The following is a 22,690-nucleotide window of genomic DNA, read 5'->3' on the forward strand; positions in this document are numbered from 1 at the left end:
TCTACAAGATGTCAGCCCAAAGGCATACCTACAGTGCTCCTGATTTTTGTTAGGAAGCCAAAAAAATGGGGTTTGTTTTCTAAACAAAAATCTTCCAACCCTCCACCATCTCACCTACGTGCCACAATCTAATCAATACCTACCTCCATTTGAGGATCCCACCATCTCTCTCACACGATCCTGAAAAGCCCTGGAACAATTAATTACTAGACATGGCTATTTTCTATTTAGGAAGCAAAAATTAACAATCTTGGCATTCTATTTTTAAATAATAAATAGAAAATATTTATTTTACAGCATTTTCAAGATCATTTTGACAAAAAGGCAGTTTTCATCAAGCATTTGACAGACCAAAAGAAAGAACTTTTACAGGAAGCTTCATAGCTCATACAACTACATACACAAGGTGAGTTCTTGCTCTTTAGATATATTTACGTATGTGTATGTTTCCAGTTTTAACAATTACAAACTAAAAGCTAATAAATATACTGAATTTCAAGAAAACTCCTACTCATGATATAATTACACCACAGTAATAAAATCAGTGCTTAATGTGTTCAAAACAGAAAAATATGAAAACAATAGTACCTTGCCACATTGCTGTCTCCCATGTATACAAGCCTGTTAACTTTCTTTTTCTTATCTATCTCATTTCTTCAAAGACCAGCTTCCGCACACTGTCTCTGTGCTACTGACAATGTATGTTTTTGGAAACAGCACAACAAATCTTATACTAAGATTATAAGAAGATAGAATTCATTGCCAGTGTGGTGATCAGCAAAGAAAATACAGCATTTTTCTCATTGCTTTAATGAGTAAACAGCATTAAAAAAAAAGAAACAACAACCACCAAAAAATCCCCCTAAAAGCCCCAAGCAGACAAAAATCAACCAACTGACCCTCAGGTGTCTTTAGTTCGTTATAGAGACATCAATTTACTGACAAAGACATAACTGGGTCTTTGGGCAAAGTCATTTCATGCTTTCCACATCGGGACGATGATAGCAATTGGCCACTAGTCATATTGAAAGGAGCAAACTTCATGAACAGAGGATGAGGAAAAAAGGCTCTATCTGGTTTTGAGCACCAGCCAAGCCTTCCAATACCACTACTATATAATTAGAGCAAAACATTGAGATATTAATAGAAGAATTGATGATTGGCAGCAGAACTTCTTAAAATTCACATGATAAGAAAGAAAGTACAAATACGGTGATTTCAGAAAAACCCTGATAGAATATTCACAAGAAGCATGGTTAAAATCAGGTTTTGCAACTATATTAACATTAAGAGATTCCTTAAAAATATCTTTGGAAATAAAGTGTAGAACTGTGGGACACATCCTCAGCTAAATTCAACAGCACAACAAAAGTTCATAGCAGCTAAAATCCTGTCCTGTATAATACGCACATTTATAAATAGGGTAATAATAAGTATAATAAAGTTCAAGCCACAGCAATCAGACCTGGACTTTGGACATGCCAGCCATTAGGGAGCTTTGGATTAGGCCCATCTCTAGGAAACGCATGAAATATAGAGAAGGAATGAATGACAGAACTACAGCTGCCTAGAAGTGATCTTTAAGATACAATATTGTATATTAAATAGAAGTGAAAGCATATGAAAAGAACACACAACTAAACATCATAAAGAGATTAAAAGAACTGTTTGTAACAAACCCTGGGAATTTATGCACACATTAAGCACTGATGAAATTTCCTGTCTGGACATGATTTTATTTTAAATTATCTGAAGCAACAAAATAGTTTAATTACTTTTTCTGTCTCGCCTTTACACTGGCATGTGCAAGATTTCTAAACCAGACTTTTTCTTTTTGTGTTTTCTTTTTTTTTGTTAACAATGCTTGCTGCAAACATGTAAAATAACAAGTTTTCAATGCACTGGTTATTAATACCGTATGTCTACTTCATAAAATATCTGCAAAATAAAGCACCCTATTATAAGGGTAACAACTGTTTCAGCTTGTATATGAAAAAAAAAATGTGTTAGCACAGCATACAAACCTCCGAAGATCTATTGAATATTTGTAACAATGCGATATAAAACATGATTTAAACATAAAAATATTCATAGTATATACGACAATCTTCCAGTGGTAGTTATTGGACATTACGCTTCACACATACCGTACACACGCATACAGAAACACAAACGTACGCTCACTCTCTTGCTTTGCGACTGATTCTATAACCCCCAGTATAGAATTGCCTTTCTTTCAGAGTAATATTTGTTGCTCTAAGTATACAGCTATTTTCCAATGTATTTGATTCCAAAGTAACACAAAGGAATGATGTAATCACATGGTAAATATGCTGTATTATGAAAAGTTAGTCAATAAATATTGTTCTGCTACAGGAAATGTTGTGTAACAGTTTAGCCACATGGTTTGCAATGTTATACAAAAGGGCAGTTTTTCTAAGTCCTTATCGTATTACAAGTACTACAGCAAGGGCTTTCTTCAGAAACCTCTCAAGTCTTGACTTGATGATAATTCTCGCTCTGTTCACAATCAGTGTTAAAAAAAGCCCAGATCCCCCAAAAAGCAGCCTAGTATGAAGACCAAATTGTTCAGACAAAAGTCAGTGAGAGCCACGTGCTTTCACATTATCTCAGCTCCTCTCCCCCAAACATATTATGCAGTTATACCACCTATAGAAACCAGGAAAAAAATATTTATGCATATATGTCTCATATACAAGTAGCTTTGTTCCTCCGCACCAAACTCCACCCTTCCAGCTCCTCGGTGTTTTGCTTCCGTAGCAGACAGACAGCAGTCATGAGATGTGCTAATGACTTCTCCAGGTCACACTTCCCAGAGTCCTTTTCAAGCATTGCCAAGAGAGGGTGTGACTAAGTGTGATTAATTTTTTTTTCCCGTGTGTTTATTCACTTTTTTGCTATAGAAGTTGTCTCTTGGGTTTGTGCTTTGTTATGGTTTCCTATCATTTTCTCAAAGTACAATATTTTTATTTTTAACAGCTAGAGAATTTTGAGCCCTCAGAATGGATTTTTTTTTCTTTTTGTTTCCTTTTACTTATTTAAGTGCAGGATGAAGTTTTTGCCCTGTCATATGTGACTTTGTTCTCTGCTCTCTCTCCCCCCCAGCCCTGGGAGACTTGTCTCCCCAGGACCTCCTAGCGAGAAGCTGCCAAAGTCCTTCTCGTCTTGTCTCTTGCAGCATCTACAGGGTGGACGAGCTTTGCTTATAATCCCTCAGGATGACAGAGGCATAGGTCACATCTGGGGGGGTGCAGAGCACCGACTCCGAGACGGGGGAGCTGGGCACAGAGCTGCCCGAAGCCACCGAATCCCGGAAAGGGGACGGGGGCGTCAACGCCGGAGAGTCTTCCAGAGTCAGTTTGCTGGTCGCCGGCTCCTCGTCCTCCTCCTCCTCTGGGTTCTTCTCGTAGACATATCCCTGAATGAGCTTCAGCTTCTCGCTCTCCGCTTCCTCGGCGGGGGGAGAGAGGGGCTCCTCGCTGAAGGCAGCCACCTGGAGAGGCGGCAGGGGCAGCTGCTGCGGCAGGGGGGGCTGGTAGGGAGGCCGCACGCCATTCCCCGAGCCAGGCGCGGGGAGGACGGCACTGAAGTCGGGGATGCCGGTGGCAAACTTGTTGACCACTCCTTGCAGCTGGTCCATGAGAGCCTGTGGCTGCAGGGGCAGGGTCTTGGGGGGCTGCTCGGGCAAGAAGAGATGGGTCTCCTCCACCGTGGCCTGCAGAGGGGGAGTCGTCACCACCCGCCTGTGCACCACCATGGAGGGGCTGCTGGGCTGGTTGAGGCGAACGGGCTCTCTATCTTCTTCCTCCACCACATTGTACAGAGTCTTACTGCTGATGTCGGTAAAAGTCAGGCTCTTGCTTTGGCCATGGTAGCTTTTAGTGAGGGGTTTGATCACTGCTGTCTGATTGCACCCTGTCTCCTGGCTCTTCACATGCACTGAGAGTCTGTGCCACATGTGTTCCCCCTTGGGAGCTTGTCTTCCACCTGGTTCAGACCATGACACAGACTTTCCATTAGAACTATGAATAAAATAAAGATGGGTTTATTTGCATTTACATTACGCAGACATGGGCAGTATAACAAACAAGCCTACAAAAATACTGATTGCTTTGCCTCATTAATAAGCCTCCCCCCTCCAAGTTCTTCGTCTCCTCCCAGAAATATTTCAGAAGGAAACAACACTGTCTTTTAACAGCAGCAATTACTGTGATTTTCATCGAAAGGCAATTACTCCCTGCTGGTAACCCACCTTACAGCCAGCCTGGAAAGCCTAGCCTGTGGGAAAGGCTCTTGGAGGGCTGGCTGGGTTTCGAGGACTCTAGCTATGTCATTTTGTACCTAGGTTTGCTCACCCAACCTTGCTGGGGGGGGGGGGGCATAAAAAAACAAGGGGAAAAAAGTCACAGGAAGAGCTGTAATTAAGCTTGATTTACAGCTTATAGGAAATATTTCTCAACTGTTGGAAGTAAAACAACCCACAGCCTTAGCCTTTGCCACTCTGGGTAGAGAGGAATTGTTACTAACCCGTCCTTTCCTTTTTATACCCTGCCCCCCCTTTGCACTTAGGAAGAGATTAGCTATTACAGAAATGAAGGACTCCCAGGGCCTCCACCAGGTAGGAGGCAAACACACTTCTTCCCAAGCAACTATTATTTACAAACCAGGATAAAATGCTGGGATTGAAAACAGTTGGTTTGTGTGGGTGGAGGAACAAGCAGCAACATGATCATGGCAAGTCGAACCCTGCGACTCCGCATGCGGGCTGGATCCCATCAAAATGCTGGGCTGTTTGGCTGAGTGAGGACCTGAGAGTCAGGTCTGTCCCTGAGGAACCATAGTTTTTTTGCATTTCCCTGTACCTTTGCAGCAAGCAGCACTCAAAGCAGAGTGATACCTCATTAGCAGCTGGTGGGATAGGGAGCTGAGCAGTGCTTAAGAGGACCAAGGAATTGTCTAATTGCAGGTCAGGCAGTAGAGATCATTTGCAAATTATAATTCTGAGATGATTTATGTGAAGCAGCCTTATCTCAGGGTTTCATCCCTCAGGGAGCAGAAGTAAACAAAGGATTAAATTTCCGACCCTGTGATTGCAGTGCAGGTGGGAGGCAATCTGGGTGGGAGGCTGGCACAGCAGTGTTGCCTCCTGCTACTGCACACACCAGGGGAGATCGCTTCCCTTGCATACAGCCTGCAATATTGTTTGAAGTATTTTGCTTTTCTTTGCTCAGACTCCTGCGCTTTTCTTTTTGGGTGAGTAAATGATTGCCAGTTCAATTTTGTAAAAAAAAAAAATTTACTGACTTTGTCATAGCTGGAAGAAACTGGTACAACACAGACAATGTAAATCTGGCAAAATGGAAAAGAAATGTACGTGACAATGTGGTACTTTTCTGCTGAGCAGTAAATATTCCTGGAGAAAAAAAGAATTTGTGATGGATCCAAGCTGGGAAGTTCATCTCCAACTCCAGACTCCAAACGCTGGACCTGTGACTCACCACCTCTGTGGGAACTGGCTCACAAGAAAGGGCTGATCTAAAAAATTCATAACTCCCCAAAGCATGTAGCTGGCAGGACCTGGAGCTGTTTGGATGTAGAGCTTTAACCTAAAGGGAAAAAAAGCCAAGTTCCCAGCTGAAGAATGTATTATAGTGATGAATGAAAAGATAAGAATGAAGGTTTAGAAACATTCCCGTTTTGATCAAAATAAGCTGTGGTATGACATTTTTTTGAAGTGCTACAGAGATAAGCAAATGAATGTAACTGTTGGGCATGAAAGATTTTTAAAGTAATATTTTAACATACCAAGATCTACGAACTCTTCACACAGAAACACATTTCGTCTGTTTTAACTTCAAAACAAGTCTCTTCTTGTAAAGAAGAAAATGTCAAGTGCTCTCATATTATATTTTGCTGATGCTATAGCTTACAAATACTGCAAAGGTCTTTTATGAAAAAACCATTATGATTATCTGCTGTCTCTTATGCTAAGTCCACTTCTGCATCATTTACTTCTTCATATCTAGCTCTGGTGCGTCATCTCACTTTTGAATCCCTCCTCACACCATCTGTTTAGTCTCTATCTCATTTTGTTCCGAAGATTTTGTATTTTACATCAAAGGCAAGCACTGCTATTTTAAGGAACTCACTACCTCTGTCTTCAGATCTTCCTCCTATTCAGTTCATTTTCCTCCCCCTCACTCTCAAATTCTGCTCTTCTGACTTCTTTCTTCTGTAGCACCATAACGTACTTAACTGAGCCCAAGTCAATGGCTGTACTTAAATCAAACTGCACTGGGCCTGCACTACCCAAACATGAACAAATGGTTTAATCAGGAATTGTCTGTTACCGACTTGCTCTATAGGGAAAGCTGGTGCCACTGAAGCGCCTTGCCTCCGCTTGCCAAACCTTACCGCACATGACTCCGATGGCCTTGTGACAAACAGCTTTAGAGCCGCAGTGGCTCTCCGTGGGGTCAATCTGGTGATTTCCACCAGAAAATCTCTCTTTTCTATTGCTTTTCTCCTTGGTCTTTTGTTCCAGCTCTTTCCCTCAACTTGCTCTTCTTGCTGTGTCTGTGCACCATTAGCCTGTTAATGAATCACGTTTGAGACGGAGTCACAAGGCTGTCATAGAAATACCTGGGCTCTGTCTTGCTGGACAGCTGGTAGGGAGTCACACCGAGATTGACACATTCAGGCAGAACAAACAATTAACATGCAAGAAAACTGCTTGTTATCCTGGAACAAAGACCAGCCATCTTGAATAGCATTAATCAACATTTAGACAAAAAGTGAAGATGAGGCTGGAAAAGCTCAGACCTGAACTGGGTCTTAGCGAGTCAACTCACTTGTGCAAAGCAATGATGACAATCCTGACTGCATGTGCGATACATGGTCACCATTTACTAAGTGACTGACACCTTTTTTGAAGGAAGGATCCATGGGAGAAGGTGAAGATCAAAATAATCTGCCTCGTATAATGGGAGAAGGGATGATTTTTCCACACAAAGGCAGGAGAGAGCACCAAGCCAGATCACAGTTGGGGTATTGAAAACGTGATGTTCAATTGCGCAGTGCCAAGGTGGGACCAACTGGTGTTTTCTTGCTTCTATCAATAGGATGGTTACCCATTTCATGTCCATCGTGTATTTATTTCCCTTTCCTAACTTTCTTTCTCCTTTATACAATTTTCCATAGGATTTAGACTTCACGCTTACTGCCTAGAAGTGAACTTCTTGGAGTCTCAAGAGATTGTAAGGTTTGTAGTTGTGTATACCCAGTCTAACACTCCAAGTACTATTTCTTCAAAACCTTGCATCTAGCCTAAATGTTCAGACAGGTTCTTGGATATCCTATCAACACATAAGATGGGCTTGCTTTTGCTTTATAGGCAAGAACATACATTGAATTTAGCTGCTCTTTCTCAATTTTCACCACAGCTTTGTCTGGGGTTTTTGTATTTTGGGGGAGTAGACATAAGTATATTTTTTGTGTGAATTTTTATTAGTTCCACGAGCAGATCTGTCACTATTTTTGGTAATTCAAAGTGTTTTTAATACACGCATTGATCTTTACAATGTACTCTCTGCATGACTCTGGGGCAGTCATTTTCAGATACTGTCAGATTAGAGACACTTGTAAACAAGCCAGAAAACAACTTCAGACCTTAATAGTTACTTGCAGAAAGTCTTTAAAAGAACTGATTTACTCAAATCTGAGGGGTACATGTAGGACAGCTACATGTTAGATGCCATCTATAGCTTGTTAGATGGCTCACTGTTTGTTGTTAAGTATCTCCAGCTGCCCAAAATCCTGCTCCTGCTTGTGACCAGAAGTGCCCCAGACTCAAGTACAATCACAGGCCATGAACAGAGTCCTGCTTCTGCCAGTGCCTGGAGGATCTGACCTTGTTGGCTTCCTTGGAGCAATGTTGAGCCTGAGCACCCCACAACAGGTTGTTCCTCCCCACACTGCAGGGTCCTGAAGATGCCTTACTTCAGACATTGGATAGCACAGGTTTCTTTACATCTTAGAGGCTGAATGCTCCTGAGGTGGAAGATGATTGCCGCAGTGGTCTAAGGTAGTCTCGTCTGTGCAACGCTCTGATCCTTTCACAAGCAAAGTTATAGCCTGAGATCCAGAGCATAGAGAATTAGATGAACTTTCAGTCCTGTGTGCCTGAACCTCTGTCTTTTTTTGCCTTGAACATTTTATGTATCACAATCCCTGATTGATACCACATGAAATGGTTAAACAGAGTCATGTGTGCTCTGATGAAGTTAACTTTAGGAACTGACATGTTGGGAAATGGCTCCTCATCTGATGTAGTGCTTGTCACTGCCAGAGTGAAACAGCTGGAGATGCAGTCAGGTAAAGTGCTTGAGAAAGAGCCCTTCCAGTTAAAAAGGAAGGGACACTCCTTGAACTGTTAGAGTTCATGCCCTGTTCCATCCCTTTAGGGTGCCAGAGTTGCGGTGTGTTATCTTCTCCAAGTGGCCATGAGCTGAGGGAGCATCTTAAGCTTGCTGAGATGAGGAATACAGTCATTTGGGCCAGGCCTGGTGGTGTTAGACAAGATTCAGAGCACAGATTTATGATATAAGGCTGGTTTTGTTAAAGCAGCAACGGCAATTAACCAGTGGAAGAGGTTATAGGAGAAGCGATGTATGTTTCCTTTCTTTCATTGTCAGACTGATGCTTTGGCCAAACCTACCTCCTTGTAGTCACTATAGTAACCGAAATGCCACAGCTAGTAGGAAGCATTGGAATAACCTAGCAGTCCCTTCTATGCAGATAAAATCTTAGGAATGAACATTAAATGCAACCCGAGAAAGGCCTATCAACTTTGTCAGCAAAAATTAGGTCCATACCCTGAACTATCTTATCAGCAACCAGATGAGGTCAGTGCCGGGTACTGCCCAGTCAACAAATGATGCTCCCACCTTCACAGAGCAGGGCACAGTTACCAGCCCCCTGACAACTGTGCTCCAGAAAGCAGCACATGCAGGGCTGTCCCTGTGCACTTACACAGAGATGGCCAGCTTTTGGAGACAGCAGGGAAGCAGAGCAAAGGAAAGGCCCCATCCAAAAGCTGTGCATTGGACAAAACCTTTCTCAGCCCAACCAGTAGTTGCTGATGGATGCCCTCCTAGGGAAGGCAGCAGAGGAATTTCTGCTGGGCCCACAGAAAGGCAGTTAACCATCCACAAGTTTTCTACAACCCAGCAGTCACATAAGAAGTGGTAATGAGCCTGAGCAAAGCTCTGTCCCGCTGCGGTCTCACCATTCCCAGGCCCCAAGCTAACAAGCTTAAAATTTAAGGTTAGTACCTGTACTGCAGCACACTGCAGGTGCTTTGCTGGTATCCCCAAGGTCTCTTCCATCACTGTCTCCATTTCAGTAAGGCCACTGGGGCCTGAAATTTGATTAAGGGAGTGAACTGGTTTTAATCAAGGGTAGTGATAGCTCCCTGTGCTAAACATGGCCCTCTTCTTGGAGGTGCAGTGGTCAGCCCTGCCACTCATTAGCAGAGCAAGCCACGCTGGTCAGCATGTTCCTGCAAGCTTAATTTTTGTAGCATTGCTTCTAGGGACTCATCTCTTTTACTAACCCAGGTTTAACTTCTCTGTGGCTCCCCAAGAGTGAGGGAACCATCATCGGCCACAGTCCCTATCTGGTGTATGCTCAGTTTTTTGCCTGATATTATCACCTAAAAGAAAAAAAGAATCATGAACCAATTTCAGCCTCAGTCCATTTACATTATAATCTCTATCTCGGTGATAAGAGGACCTTACAACAGTTCTCACAGTGTGACTCTAATGCTTTCTCTGGTGCTGTGTAATTAGAGCAAAGTTTAACCTCCCACTTGTGTTGCTGGAAATTTAAATTACTGAACTAACTTTTCCTTGTCGCTCCCCTCCCTTTTTTTTAAGGACAAAATTGCCTTGGGCATGGGACACAATGTTCCATGTAAATTAGAGAGCTGCTTTAAATGTATGCTGGAAACTGCTACACAAAATACAGGAAAGCATAAAGCTGTCAGGCTGTCTTTCAAAGGCAGAACCTGATGAGACTTAGGGCTGTTGTGAGTGAGCACAAGCTCAAAGGTGCCTTTCCAACCCTCCATCTTGCCACTAGTTTGTCAAGTAAATCTAACCTATTCATTTCCTTCATGAGTTACTCTGCTGCAAGAGCTAAATATTACTTTGACCTGAGCTACATATAGGCTTTCTAATGGACACTGACCCTATCAATTACTGATTTTTTCTGATTTTTTTTCTTTTTTAAATTGAAATTTTAGTATTATACAGTCTGTAACAGGGATGCAGTATCTATATCTAGCCTGAGTACCCTGTGACGTGATTCTGGTTTCTATCCACAGGGTCCCCAGGTTGGGTTCAGACCCTCAGGGCAGGATGAGAAGGTGCCAGCCCCGCCGCCTCTACGCCTTGGTCACCCAGATGGGGAAAGCAGGAGCCAGGAGTGGGGTCGCACGCTTTACACTTGTGCTACTGTGGAACTGGGCTGCTGCTAGGCTCACACCTGGTCCCAGGGGCAGGGAAGTACTCCCAAATCCAACAGCTCAGATATAGCCAAATATCCCTAAATAGATAGAGTTATTCACTTTGGGACTTAACAATTACAATTATGTACCTAGGCACTTTTATACAACTGTAAATTTGGGGGGGGGGGGGTGAGAGAGATGCTCACTGCAATGCTTCAGCGTAGCTAAAGTCCTACAACTTTAGCATGTATCACAGATCATACTTACCTAGCTTAACAAAGGTGTGAGAGTATTACACTGATAATGTGTATTAAGGGTTGACTACTAGTTATAATTACTACTATAAATTTTTGGTCTCATCTGAAATATAGAAGCTATATCACAATTCAGTCATCCATCTAACTATTGTGAGAAAACTTCGGTTCACCACTGTGTTCGTTAAGAATTTTGAAAAATTATCAAATAGCTACTAATGTGTTTCTTGGAGAAAACAACTTATTCTAATAGATAATACAAAGTTCAGGATAATAAACATTTTGTCCCAAACAGCGAGCAAATTCTTCCAGTGTTCAAGAAATGAAGATCAGAAACCTGCAAATCAACGTGAAATTAAAAAGTGCTCTTACTAGTGAATAATTTTTTAATCTGTTTGTTTTGTTGTTATCAACAAGTAAACCCCACCAAATATTCAGAATTAAATCATCCTACTGGATTACCTTTGTAATTTCTTTTAAGGATTTTAAAGTTAGTGCACAGAAAAGGCATGGTGTAATTCATCATGGATCCTCTGATATCAATGGAGAAGCACATTTGTGTTATTTGAAGATGTGTCTCATGCTGCACATTTGAATAAATGTATATGACAGTACAGCCAATGACAATACCTGAACTGAAGCATTTATTCAGGCAGGCTCAAAAAGGAGCACAGCTAATAAAACCTAAAACCTGAAAATTACAAAGTTTTGAGCAAAAAGACCTGGAAAGCTTAGGAACATGGGAAGAAAATGATAGAATGAAATTAATTTAGGAAAAGTGTAGGTGGGTGCAACTAAGACAAAATAGTCTGTAGGGCTGGAAGGCTGTGAAGATCAACAATCTTCAAAAAATACTGCATCAAAAGAAATACCATGGAAAGAGATCTAGAGCTGCTGTTGAATAAGAAACACTAATTAGTGAACTTGGAATATAATAAAACATCAAAAATAGCCCAATAATTCTGTGTTCCCCACTCAAAAGCATCACACCATGGTACAGAGATTAGGAGGTCTTTCCTATGAATGCAGTTTAATAGTAATTAGGACAGTTGGAGGTTTTTCCTTGCTTTCTGTAATCCTCTGTGGTTCTGATGGAAAATGATTTGGGGCACCATGTTTTTTACCAGAAAGATATTGACAAACTGGAAGCTGTATACAGAACAGCAACAAAAAAACCCAGCAGGAACAGAGAAGAGAGTGCGTGAGAAAGCTAAAATAGCTGAATAGATTCAATTTGATTTCAAACATCTGAAAGGCATTAGCACCAATGCTGGAATGTATTTCATATAGCGTATAGATGCACAACTGAGAGCCCTAGATGAAATTACAAAAGGGACAAATTATACTGAAAATCCAGAATATTTCCTTGTCAATAACTGTATCAGAGCAGGAATAAATTCCTAATGAACTGGTAATAGCCCGTTGCTCTGGGTATCTGCTGCCAAAAAGTGTGCAGCCCTTGCAGAGGTAAAGGTCAATGAGGTCTTTCTCCCACTATAATTTGTCGGATTCTCTGGTACACTTGAGAATAAAATAAACTCCCAACAATTTAAACAGTGCTCAAAGAGCCATCAGACTTGCCTTAACATGCCAGCATTTTGAGTGCAAACTTAACCCAGTTGCCACAGGAAGCTTAGTCATGAGGCCCCTTGTTTGTAATACACAGCTCTCCCTAATATGCTGCAGTAGATAAAGCAGCTAGTAAAGCCTGTGGGTTTTCTGGGTGTATCTGAAAGTTTCCATGGTAACGAATGTGCAGCTTCAGAAGAAAAGAGCCCTGAAACTCAAAGCTGATGTTTCTGAGTTTTTTAATACGGTGATAAATTTTTATGGTTCTGTATTTTCACGATTCTGCATTTCTGACCATCTCCAGGATCATACGGAGAGTGGAGATCAACGTTAGCACAATAACCGATGCTAACTATTGTGTACATCAAAACACAGGAGAGTTTCAAGTCCCTACATCTAATTGCTTGTAACTGGAAGGTGAGGGAAACCATGGCACCCGTGGTGATTTCTAGCATTTGGGGTAGCGAAGCAGGGCTTCCTCGGGAAAATCCAGACTCACAAACTGCTGCAGTTCTGGTGACTGAGACTTAGGCATGAGGCGAGGCAGAGATGATGGGAATCTGGTGATGTGACGGACACATGCCTACTGCTCAGCCTGGGCTGCGTGGCTACAGGTAACTCAGGCTGTCGGTCGCTGATGGAGGACGTGCCCTTCCCCTGGCCATAGTGCAGCACTGCCAGGCCTCTGAAAGCATCAGCCCTGGCTGGAGGGAGAGGGAAGCCTGAGGGGCAGAGATGGGCAGAGAAGCCAAAATAGCAAGCTTCATGCTCAGCAGGTCTGAAAAGCTCCACTGCTTTTTAAAGCCTTTTTTATCTGTGCAGCTGCCACAAGCATTTGGTGTCCCATTGACCGGTTGGGGTCCCACCAGAGGTATTTCTCAGAAGCTCATGTGGATGAGGATTTTTTTTTTCCAAACTGAAAAAAAAATCCCAAGGGTTGTCATGCAAAAAGCAGGAGGTTCAGCCTTCCCTGTTCTCAGGAGTTTTGCAGCTTGTCCCTATGCTTTTTGAATATAATCTGTTGTTGCATTCGCCCTTGCCTCCTAATGGTACGCCTGTGTTGGATTCCCATTCCATCATCAGTCTTTCCAGACAGACAATTGGCCATCTGTGCCCTGGGAATCTGCAGCACTTGTTCCAGATCAGAAAAGAAGGACATATTGTTGTCAGACTGGAAGCTAACAACAAAATGTTTGTACTGTTCCTTACACTGGCTTTGTAAACTTTGCCTTTCAGGGCGGCAAATCTGGTTGCTGCACAGGCCCTGTAAAACCATCACTACTGCTCCAAATATACAATGCATTGTATGTATTTCTTCTGATCTGCAAATGAGAGGGGCAGATTTGATCAAATTAGCATCATTGCTACCTGTCCACGAATAGCATAGACTGTCAGAGACATATACAGAGCTAGAATGCTTTGTCATTGATGAGAGGAACTGAAGAGCATCTCTGGCCGTAGACAGACAGCGCTGCTTAAAATGCTGCGTCAGTGGGTCACAGGCAGCTTTCCACTCAGCCACTGCACAACCTTCCCTGGGGCAGGGAGCAGGACTGTTTCACATCTGCAGTTTATCAGATGGAAAGGAGCATAAATCTGTCCCAGGAGAAATGAGGCAAGGCCTTTCTGTTTCTGCAACAGCTAGCACGTTTTCTCCACTGGATTTGTGTTTGCTCAGGGAGGGCAGCATTTGCACTTCTTGTTTCTGAAGAGCTGAACTTTGCTATTGTTCACTGAATAGAGAATATGCAGAAACAGAACATCTTCCAGAAACTATGACAGGAAAAATTTCTCTGCTACCGTTTAAAAATACTTTAGGTCGACTGTTTGTTTCTAGCCCAGATTATGCTGGTTTTATTTACATGCGCCTGCTCATGATTTCCCTGTTCTGTAAATCCCACCAAACCAATGTTTTCTGTGTTCCCTCTACTGGCTCTGCAGCAGACGTTCACTAAAAAGGACAGTTAGCAAGAGCTGTGCACAGCAAAGGCATCTTGCTGTGAGACAGCCACTAGATTGTTGTTTAAAGCACGCAGGATAATGTCATCTCCATGCAAAACTGTAAAAAAGAAAAAAAAAATGTTGGCTAAATGGAAAAAGAAGATAAAATTAGTACCAAAAAAAGCTGTTTTTGTAAAGTTGTAGGCATTTACAAATAAAAGTGAAGGCTTTAAAAAAAAAAAAATGTAAAAGCTGCAAAAAAATTATTCAGTGTCCTCTTCATCACATCTGGGCAATCAGATTAAGGCATTGTGTGAAACAGGGGACATAAGCAAATTTCCCATCTTTAATGGCATGCACCACATTTGTCCCATCATTAGACATGATAAACCAATGAGACAGAGAAAGCAAGGGGTAAAACCACTCTTTGTCATGCAGCTTCTCTTACACATTCACTGCAGTGTGGGATTTTTCAAAGCTGCACATGTGCCGACGGACACTGGCTGGTGGGCGAGAACTCTGGCTGCCTCTTCCTGAAGATTGAAAAGAAAAAGACACCCAGTGAGTGGTTATACACATGTGCACACATGGTGGCTATACCACTCAATAGGGTGCCTGTACCTGACGTATGCCTAAGGATCACTGTGGGCTTTCCCATCTTTTCTCCTCATCACCTTGACTTCCACATAGATTTCTCCTTGGCTCCAGCAAGGTGCTGTTTAAAACAGTTTCTCATGGTGTTCATTCCTGCTTCCTCTGCTGAGCCCTGATGCACTTTGCATACCAGATGGCAAGGGCTGCTGTGCATCTAGTTGTCAGAGGGACTTCTCCCCTGGTATTCTCAACACAGGGTGAAATGATGAAAAAGGAGCATCTGCCTTTCACATCTTATTTACAAAAGCATCACCAAAAGTTTTTGTCGGTGAAGTTTTTATTATATACTCAGCTCCTGCTTTTTCCTGTGTCTCTTATTGCCCTAATCTGCTTTTCTAAATGTTTTCTTTCTTTTACTTTTGAACTCTAGCTGAGTAGTCACTAGCTTTCATTACATGTAATTTCACTGTTTGTGCTGCTTTTTTTTCCAAGAAAACATTGGCCTTATTGAGGTAGACACAAAATGAATAGTCTCCTGGATGCTCTATCTGCAATGGTAATTCAAAAAGGGATTGCAGATTGCAGTTTGGGCCATTAATATAAGACAATTTCCACTTCATTTTTCTCTTCTTCCTTACTCTATCAAGTGGATGCAAATTCTCATTTGTTTTCCCCAGTATCAATAAAAATATATACACACACGCGCGTGCTTTGACAAAAATCTCAGGTATTTTTGCACATGGAATGTATCAATGAATTTCTGCAAAAAAAATTGTCATTGTATTGCAAATAAAATGCAAATCAAAATTCAGCATTTCTTCCCATCAAACAATCATAGTGCATGCTTGCCAGACTTCTATTTACCTCAAAACAACAGATTCATGGATGGTATGTGCATGTACTACATACTCAGTACAGCTGCTCATGAGCCAAACAAAGCCATTCTTCTCACCACATACTAAAGCACTGGAGCACAGCGTGATGTACACAGAATACATGCATACCCATTTTGGAGAGGTAGATGCCTTGAGATGACTTCTGAACTATTATGAATAAAACACAAATAAGACATACTGCTGAGCAATTTTGTAAACCTAGTCACTTTGAAGTCTCTAGAATAATTAAATTCCTTACCAGGTGTAACGAGATCTCTGAGATTTGACAATTTAAAGGTGATCATAATTAGGAACTTAGCTACCATGCTCTCTCCTACACCCTGTTACAGAGATTATTAAGCTTCCGATTAAACAGAACACCCAACATTTCTACAGACCTCCAGTTTTCTTCATCTATTGAGAGAATAAAAAAGGTTTCTACTTTCTGTGCTTGCTTTGTTAAAAGTCAGAAATTAGTAGTTTATTCAGTCACAGAAGCTAATTTCACAAAACAAGTAGCAACATGCAGTTGATTATCTGAGAGAAAAATCCAGTTCTAAATGTATGTCACTCGTGCGCAGTGCTGTATGCACAATAGAGGGCACACAGCCACGGAGAACCTTGCTCAGGGACCCTGGAAAAGGTGGAAGAAGTTTTTGTTTCAGAGCACTACTTGGGACCTCAGTCTTTCTGAGTCAACAGGCTTTGCCAGCTATCATCCTTCAGCTACTGCAGTTTGCTGTCTTTTCTGGCTTGCTTGCTTAGTTGCAGCCCTTGTTTCCCCCCCAGTATTTCTTCTTATTCAGATATATCCCTGGAGTGAGTTCAGAGCATTTTGCTCTCCAACCTTTGGGCAACTGTAGGTCTTGTTATGAAATCCTTCTATGTGAAAGGAAGAAAGAAGCCCACTTCCTCAGGCAGTCCAAAATACTTACTAACATATTCAAAATACAGTGAACTCTTTTCTTACTACGGCTGCAGTTGTGCTCCTCAGCCAGAATCAAACACAGATATTACATGTAATAGAGTATGTAACCCCCAAATGCCTCTCCAGGTTTGCATTCTGTAGGATGTTGTTAAAATGCTGCCAAGCTCCATCAAAGCAGTGGTCTGCCTTTTGGTCTAGGTCAAGGGTGATCCCCATACAGTGATATACAGCATATACACTACAGAAATCAGCTCTAAATCTCAAGGTTCATGCTTCAGTAGAATTTGGGTGTGGATTTATAGTGAAATTTAGATTTATAGTGTTATGGGAAATGTAGTGCATGTGTTGATTATTCTTCAGTGAATTATTTTGCAATTATCAAATCATTGCCAACTGCATAAATAATAATAAATGATTTTGAAGCATTCAGTCTGAAGTATCTTTGTAGGCTTGCTTTGTCTTACTAGTAGTGTGTGCTAATACTGCAGAGCCCTGATTCAGAATTAGCGCCCAGATCTCTGTACCTCTCTTTTTTTCTTTTATTTTTAAGTATGACAATGTATCCTCTCTTCTTCCTCTCAGCCTTGCAGGCTGTGATGGCACTTCATGTACATTTCTCTGGCTACCAAAAAAATTAGGTAGCCTTCCCATGTTTACAACACAAGGATTAATGGGTCATTTTTGGGGCAGTCTTCTCAAGGGTAATTCCTGCTGAGTGGTTATTTGTACCCTGAGCCCAGAGGCAGGATGGATCTTTTGTGCATTCAAACAAGGAGTTGGCATACCATCATGAAAGTGTCTGAACTTCTTTCTAACGAACGCCTGGGTGCAGTAACAGGGAGTCTGGCAGAGGAAGCAGGGTGGCAGTGCAGAGGGTTCCTGAAAGAAGTGAATTAATTGCTTTACTTTATGTTCTTTGAAGCAGAAAAATGCTTCTAGCCAGTTGTTCAGAACAGGGTAGGAAACAGGTCTGTTGAAATCTGCAGTGAGGAACACAAAGGATGTGAGGGAAGAGTCACCCTTTCCCTATTTTTTCTCTTAAGTGTAAATGAATCATCCCACAAGGCAAACAGCTGTGTCAGGATTGTAGGAAAGTGTAAATTGCTATCTGTAACATTTTATATCTGAACAGCTGTGAAACTAGAAACATTCACCTTCTGCTCTGGAATTACTCTCTCTGCTCAACGAGACTCCCCAAACAGACACAAATCAAGTGAATCTGTCTGGCGTCCAAGATAACTGACACACAGGGCACTGTGTTACCTATCATCTAAAGGCACAGTCAGAGATCCTCCACTCTAGGTGTTGTCCGAGCTGTGAGAAAAGCTTTCACATTCCCCTCAGTCAAAAACATACAGAAAAGCACAGCCCCAGATTTTATACAATCTAATCTGAAGCAACTGACCGTCAATAACATTAGGAAGAAGGCAAGGCGGGGAGGAAATTCAAGAGAAGTGATGATGACATTGTGCTGATACTTACAGTGATAGCCCAGAATCATCCCCTAGTTTTTAAGAACTTATGTATAATGCCTAGCTTTAATACGAGAAAGGAGAAGCCTTGTGCCATGTGTCCTGTGGCACACTGCCATCACATCCTAGAGCAGTTCCTGCTCCAGCATTCAGACCGACGGCCCTCCGTACTCCCAAGGGATAGCTCAACAACACCACAAACTTTCTAGCCTGCTTTTCACCTCCTTGACCCTCTAGCAGTCTGTAAGGTGACTGGGGAGGTAAGCACACTTCGTACGTAGAGCCAGATCAGTAAAGTGCTCAACTAAACACTCATCCCAAATTCTCTTGCCTCTCTAAATCTAGCATCTTCCTAGGCAGAAACATGTTCATCTTCTGACGTTTGTGTCCTTGAAAGGTCAGGTTTTATGTCTAGTTGTCACAGCTGGATCAAAAGATTTCTACATAAAAAGAAGCAAGGCCATGTCCTTTTCCTGTAGGAAGAGGAGCTGAATTTTCAATACCTTTTATATGAGCCAGGATCTGATAGAAGATTTCTGTAATATATTTCATTAAGCCAAGAGATGAAGTTGGGAAGATGGACAGGTTTTCAGTACAAATTCATTTTTAAAACACAAGTCCTGAATTCCAAGCTAAGTGCGAGTTGGAAACAATGTCTCTGAGTTTTAACTTAATTATGCCAATCAACGGCGCAGTGGCAGTTTTTGGAGAGAAAGAAATCGTTAAGAGTTGTGGAGCAAAGAGCACTGCAAGTAGGAGGGAGGCTATAGGGTCATTGACCCTTGCCAGGCAGAGCAAGACATGCAGATAATTATCACCCGCGGAGGACTGAGGAGCTGGAGGGATTTCACAGCACACCCTCTCTGTCGAGGTGTGAGCATCTGCCGAAGAGGACAGAAGGGTCACGGTCACCAAGGAGAGCACAGTCCCAGTAGGATGCCTGGGAAGACTCAGCGCTGAGCTGCATGGTGGAGACAGAGCTAAGGCTGCGCTTCGGGTCACCCGGGGCCAGCAGCAGCCAGCTGTGTGCCCAGGGGAGCGCTCCAGCCCTCCCTCCGTGCCAGCACAACCCTTGCTGCAATTGCTCAATCAACTGGCAGGGAATGACAGGGACAACTAAGCTGGGTCACAGCTAAGACAGAAAAAGAAAGGGGAAAAAAAGTATTATCAGTTCCCGGCTCCAGTTCACAGCACGGCCATCCAGGCTCTTGTCCCTGCACAAGTGAAGGGACAGCGTGGGGTAAAGGAAGGCTTTGGGTGTAATTTCTGGCTTAGGGCAGCTTAAAGCATTTGTGGATTTACAGGCTATGATAGCCCAAAGTAGCCGCAGGCAAATGTCTTGGCTGTCCGGGATGGCGGCAGGAGAGATTTTTGAGATAACTTATGTAACCCTAAGGACTGAGAAACGTGTATAGCCTTACATTTCAGAGGATATGAGAAAGTAAAGGAGGAAGGACCACTAACTGACTAGGGTCACAGAGATGCCCGGGGCCACACTTTGTACCCCACGGGACCCTGCACTGCCCACACACGCGAGCTCCCAAGGACCCTCGCAGAGCTGCGGGGTTGTCCCTGCGTGCTCACACCATTAACCTGCCACCTGGGGCATGAGAGCCGGTGACACGGTGGCTGGCCCAGCCCTTGCAGCCCACGGCTGGGCTCGGCCGGGTTAATGTCACCCACACGCTTAATCTGCTCCCCGGGCATTTTTTGTAGTCGTCTGTGCTGCTGTAGCTATGCTTTCAAGCGTAGCCCCTTGTCAGTCTGCTCAAGGTAAATAATCCCTCTGTGGGGGCTTACGCAGACTTTGGGATTTGCTTTTTTATTGGTTGGTTGGTTGTTTTGGGGGTATTTTGCTGCTGGCTGTGTGGTTAGTTGGCTGGTTTGGGGGGCTTTGGGATGCAAAAAAATAAGTAATGTGGAATAAGTCCCAATTTCCAGACAATCCTTGATCTAGAAATGCAATGCTTGCAAACCAGCCAAAACAGGCCGAGCTGAACCATCTGAAATGATCTGGCTTGTGCCCTGAAAAGAAATGGCCAGAAGAGAACATAAAACAAACATTTTCCATGGAAATAGAGGAGAAGACTAACAAGAGCTTTAAGTAAGAAAACAAGAGCAGACATTCCTGGCTTTAACACACTAAGGATGAGGAAAGATTAATAGTGCTGGGCAAAGAGAAGGAGGTTATGCTAACTAGAAGGCGGCTTGCAGACGGACATTTAAACTGAGCCTGTGATTCTCTGTGGGTACCTGGGACTGATCAGACTGAAACTGCAAACACCAGCAAACCATCTACTAGTGAGGAGCTGCTAGAATCAGATCAGGGGGCACTTGTTTTGCTACAGTTTAAGATCGGCTTTGACATCTCTGGCTGTGATGCTGCAACACAGCTAAGCTAATCTAATGATTTGCTGCTGAAAGGGACAACTTTCACCCCCGTTCCCCAAACCAGGGGCAGCAGGGACATTTTCTCTGGTGCTGACATTAATGTTTATCTGACTTTGAGATCTGGCTCAAGGACAATCCAGCAGAAAATAATTCACTTTTTTCCTTTTTTTTTTTTTCTCTCTGTACAGTTAATTTTACAGGGTGGAAGAAAACCACATCCTGCATGCCACAAAAGAAGAACCACAGAGCAAAGAAGGGGAAACAGCCTAAGAAGAGATAACTGAAGCCATAAGCTACAAACGGTAAATTGTTTATAATGCAATAATAAGAAACCTGCAGCTTTTATTTTTCAAGGGGGCTTTAAAGTGACAAATTGTGTGATTACTTCTAGCCTGCACAATTGTTTACTGTTTACAGTGATGATGCCTTTTAACCCATGCTTGCCAGGTGTGGGAGGCTGAATGCCAGAGCACATATATGCTCTGAAGAATTAGCTGACTTGTTATTTCAAAAATTAAATAGTCTTTAACAACTTTAATGTGGAGGCAGGTGTTCTATTGATACAATATACTTTCCTTTTCAACCCACACTTAAAGTGGTTTCTTAGAGTCCTTTGGCATAGCAGAGAACATAACTTCTGTCGTGGGCCATGAATATTAGTGACTCTTTGACAGTGAATGTCTTCTGTGTGGACATTAAATCTGTCATAGTCTGTTCTGCAGACTTCCAGACCTGGGTCTGGAAACCCCAAACAAAGACCTGGCAATGCTGATTTTGCTCATTCAGAGTCCTTGGGCCACAGAGCTAAGAACTGGGAGAAGAGGGGAAAATGTGGTCAGATCTCTGCTCTGGGTGTGAATGGTTCTCATAGCATCTGGGACAGATGGAAAACAGTATCAGAAGACAGGTGAAAAAAGCATCAAACCATACTAGTTAAAAAAAAAAATCAAATTCAAACAGGAAGCAAAGAGGGAGATTTTAAAATTCCTCTCTTCCCTTTACAAACTCTTAAATCACCATAGACAAAAGTAAAGAGAAGAAAGTAAGTTGCTCCATTACAAACAGCTGTGGGACAGGCATCCAGACTTTGGACTGAAGAAGTTAGCCTCTGCTTTGCCACACATCATATCCAGCACCAGTCTCTGCATCTTCTTCTGTGTTCTATGAAAGTAATGTGAAGAATGGAAAAATTAGGATGGTATTAAATGTTGTAGGAGGTAGTACAGGTGTTTGTAAATGAATGTGTCTGAATTTGGGGGTATTTTAAGAAAAATGGGCTTCTGCAGGTGCCTGGCTAGTGTGCTGTGTCCTGTCCCTGTAATAACTGGAACTCAGCTGCTGCTGATTGATGGTAAGGCACAAAGGTGTGCAGGTTGTGGTCTCACAAAGGCTAGTGCAATTGGCAGTAGTTCATGCTGTTGAGGCATGTGTAAGATGAAACTGCCTGACTTCTGTTTCCAAAGTTTAGTAAAACCCCCATTGTCAAAAGTACTCCCAGCTCTGGAAGCACAAATAGTGGGCGAGCTAAACTGAGCTACTGCTAGTGAGAAATTTTTTCAAATCCTTCCTTAGGATAGGGAAGAGGTTTGGAGAACATTTCCTAATTACAGTGATGATGTAAGTCAGGATAGTCAGGTCTTTTTGCCTTGGTGACAGCTGGCATCATCCTGGCAAATTTGTTTGGAAACAAATTGCTGATCAACTGACAGAGCAATGTGCGGGCCTCTTCCCACAGAAAAAAAAAAAAAAATGTATGTACTAGTGCCATCCACCAAGGGCTTCGAAGATATTTCTCTAATGAAACATAGAGCAATAGTGGACTGAGACTACCACTGTATTATCAGGATAAAACCCTGCTCAGACAGTTTAATTGCCAACAGGGTGGAAAACCATACACGCCTACAGTCTACCTAGAGAGGTAGACCTACCAAGAGAGGTGGACCATCTTCTCTCTCTGGGAGTGTGATTCGCCTATGAGTTAAAGCTAAAAATCAGGTGGTCTGTCAGCATGTGTTTGCAGCATCTGCAGTTTGTCTTGCAGTGTTTTGTTTTGTGGGGCATCCCTGAGCAAAGGGGAGCACTCGTTGCAGGCAGGAATAAGCTCAGTGAACAAGCCAGAACGTGAGATGCCTTTCACA

At 42.6% G+C, this 22,690-nt stretch overlaps 1 protein-coding gene across 2 annotated transcripts in view; it reads right to left on the reverse strand.

Annotated features, from left to right (window-relative positions):
- Positions 1-256: 256 nt before the first annotated feature.
- The window catches only part of GRM1 (glutamate metabotropic receptor 1), a 204,995-nt gene continuing 182,561 nt past the window's right edge, over positions 257-22,690 (reverse strand). The window contains exons 9-10 of one of the 2 annotated variants that reach the window (XM_052784795.1): positions 14,741-14,825; positions 3,932-4,043 (exon numbers count right to left, since the gene is read on the reverse strand). In XM_052784795.1, coding sequence (XP_052640755.1) covers positions 14,765-14,825 — 61 coding nt within the window. In that variant the 3' untranslated portion in view covers positions 3,932-4,043; positions 14,741-14,764. Of the gene's footprint in view, positions 4,044-14,740; positions 14,826-22,690 lie in introns of both variants that reach the window. The other variant, XM_052784794.1, reaches the window with a different exon arrangement.

The sequence above is a fragment of the Harpia harpyja genome, chromosome 4 (genome assembly GCF_026419915.1).
Source record: "Harpia harpyja isolate bHarHar1 chromosome 4, bHarHar1 primary haplotype, whole genome shotgun sequence".
NCBI classification, from domain to species: domain Eukaryota; kingdom Metazoa; phylum Chordata; class Aves; order Accipitriformes; family Accipitridae; genus Harpia; species Harpia harpyja.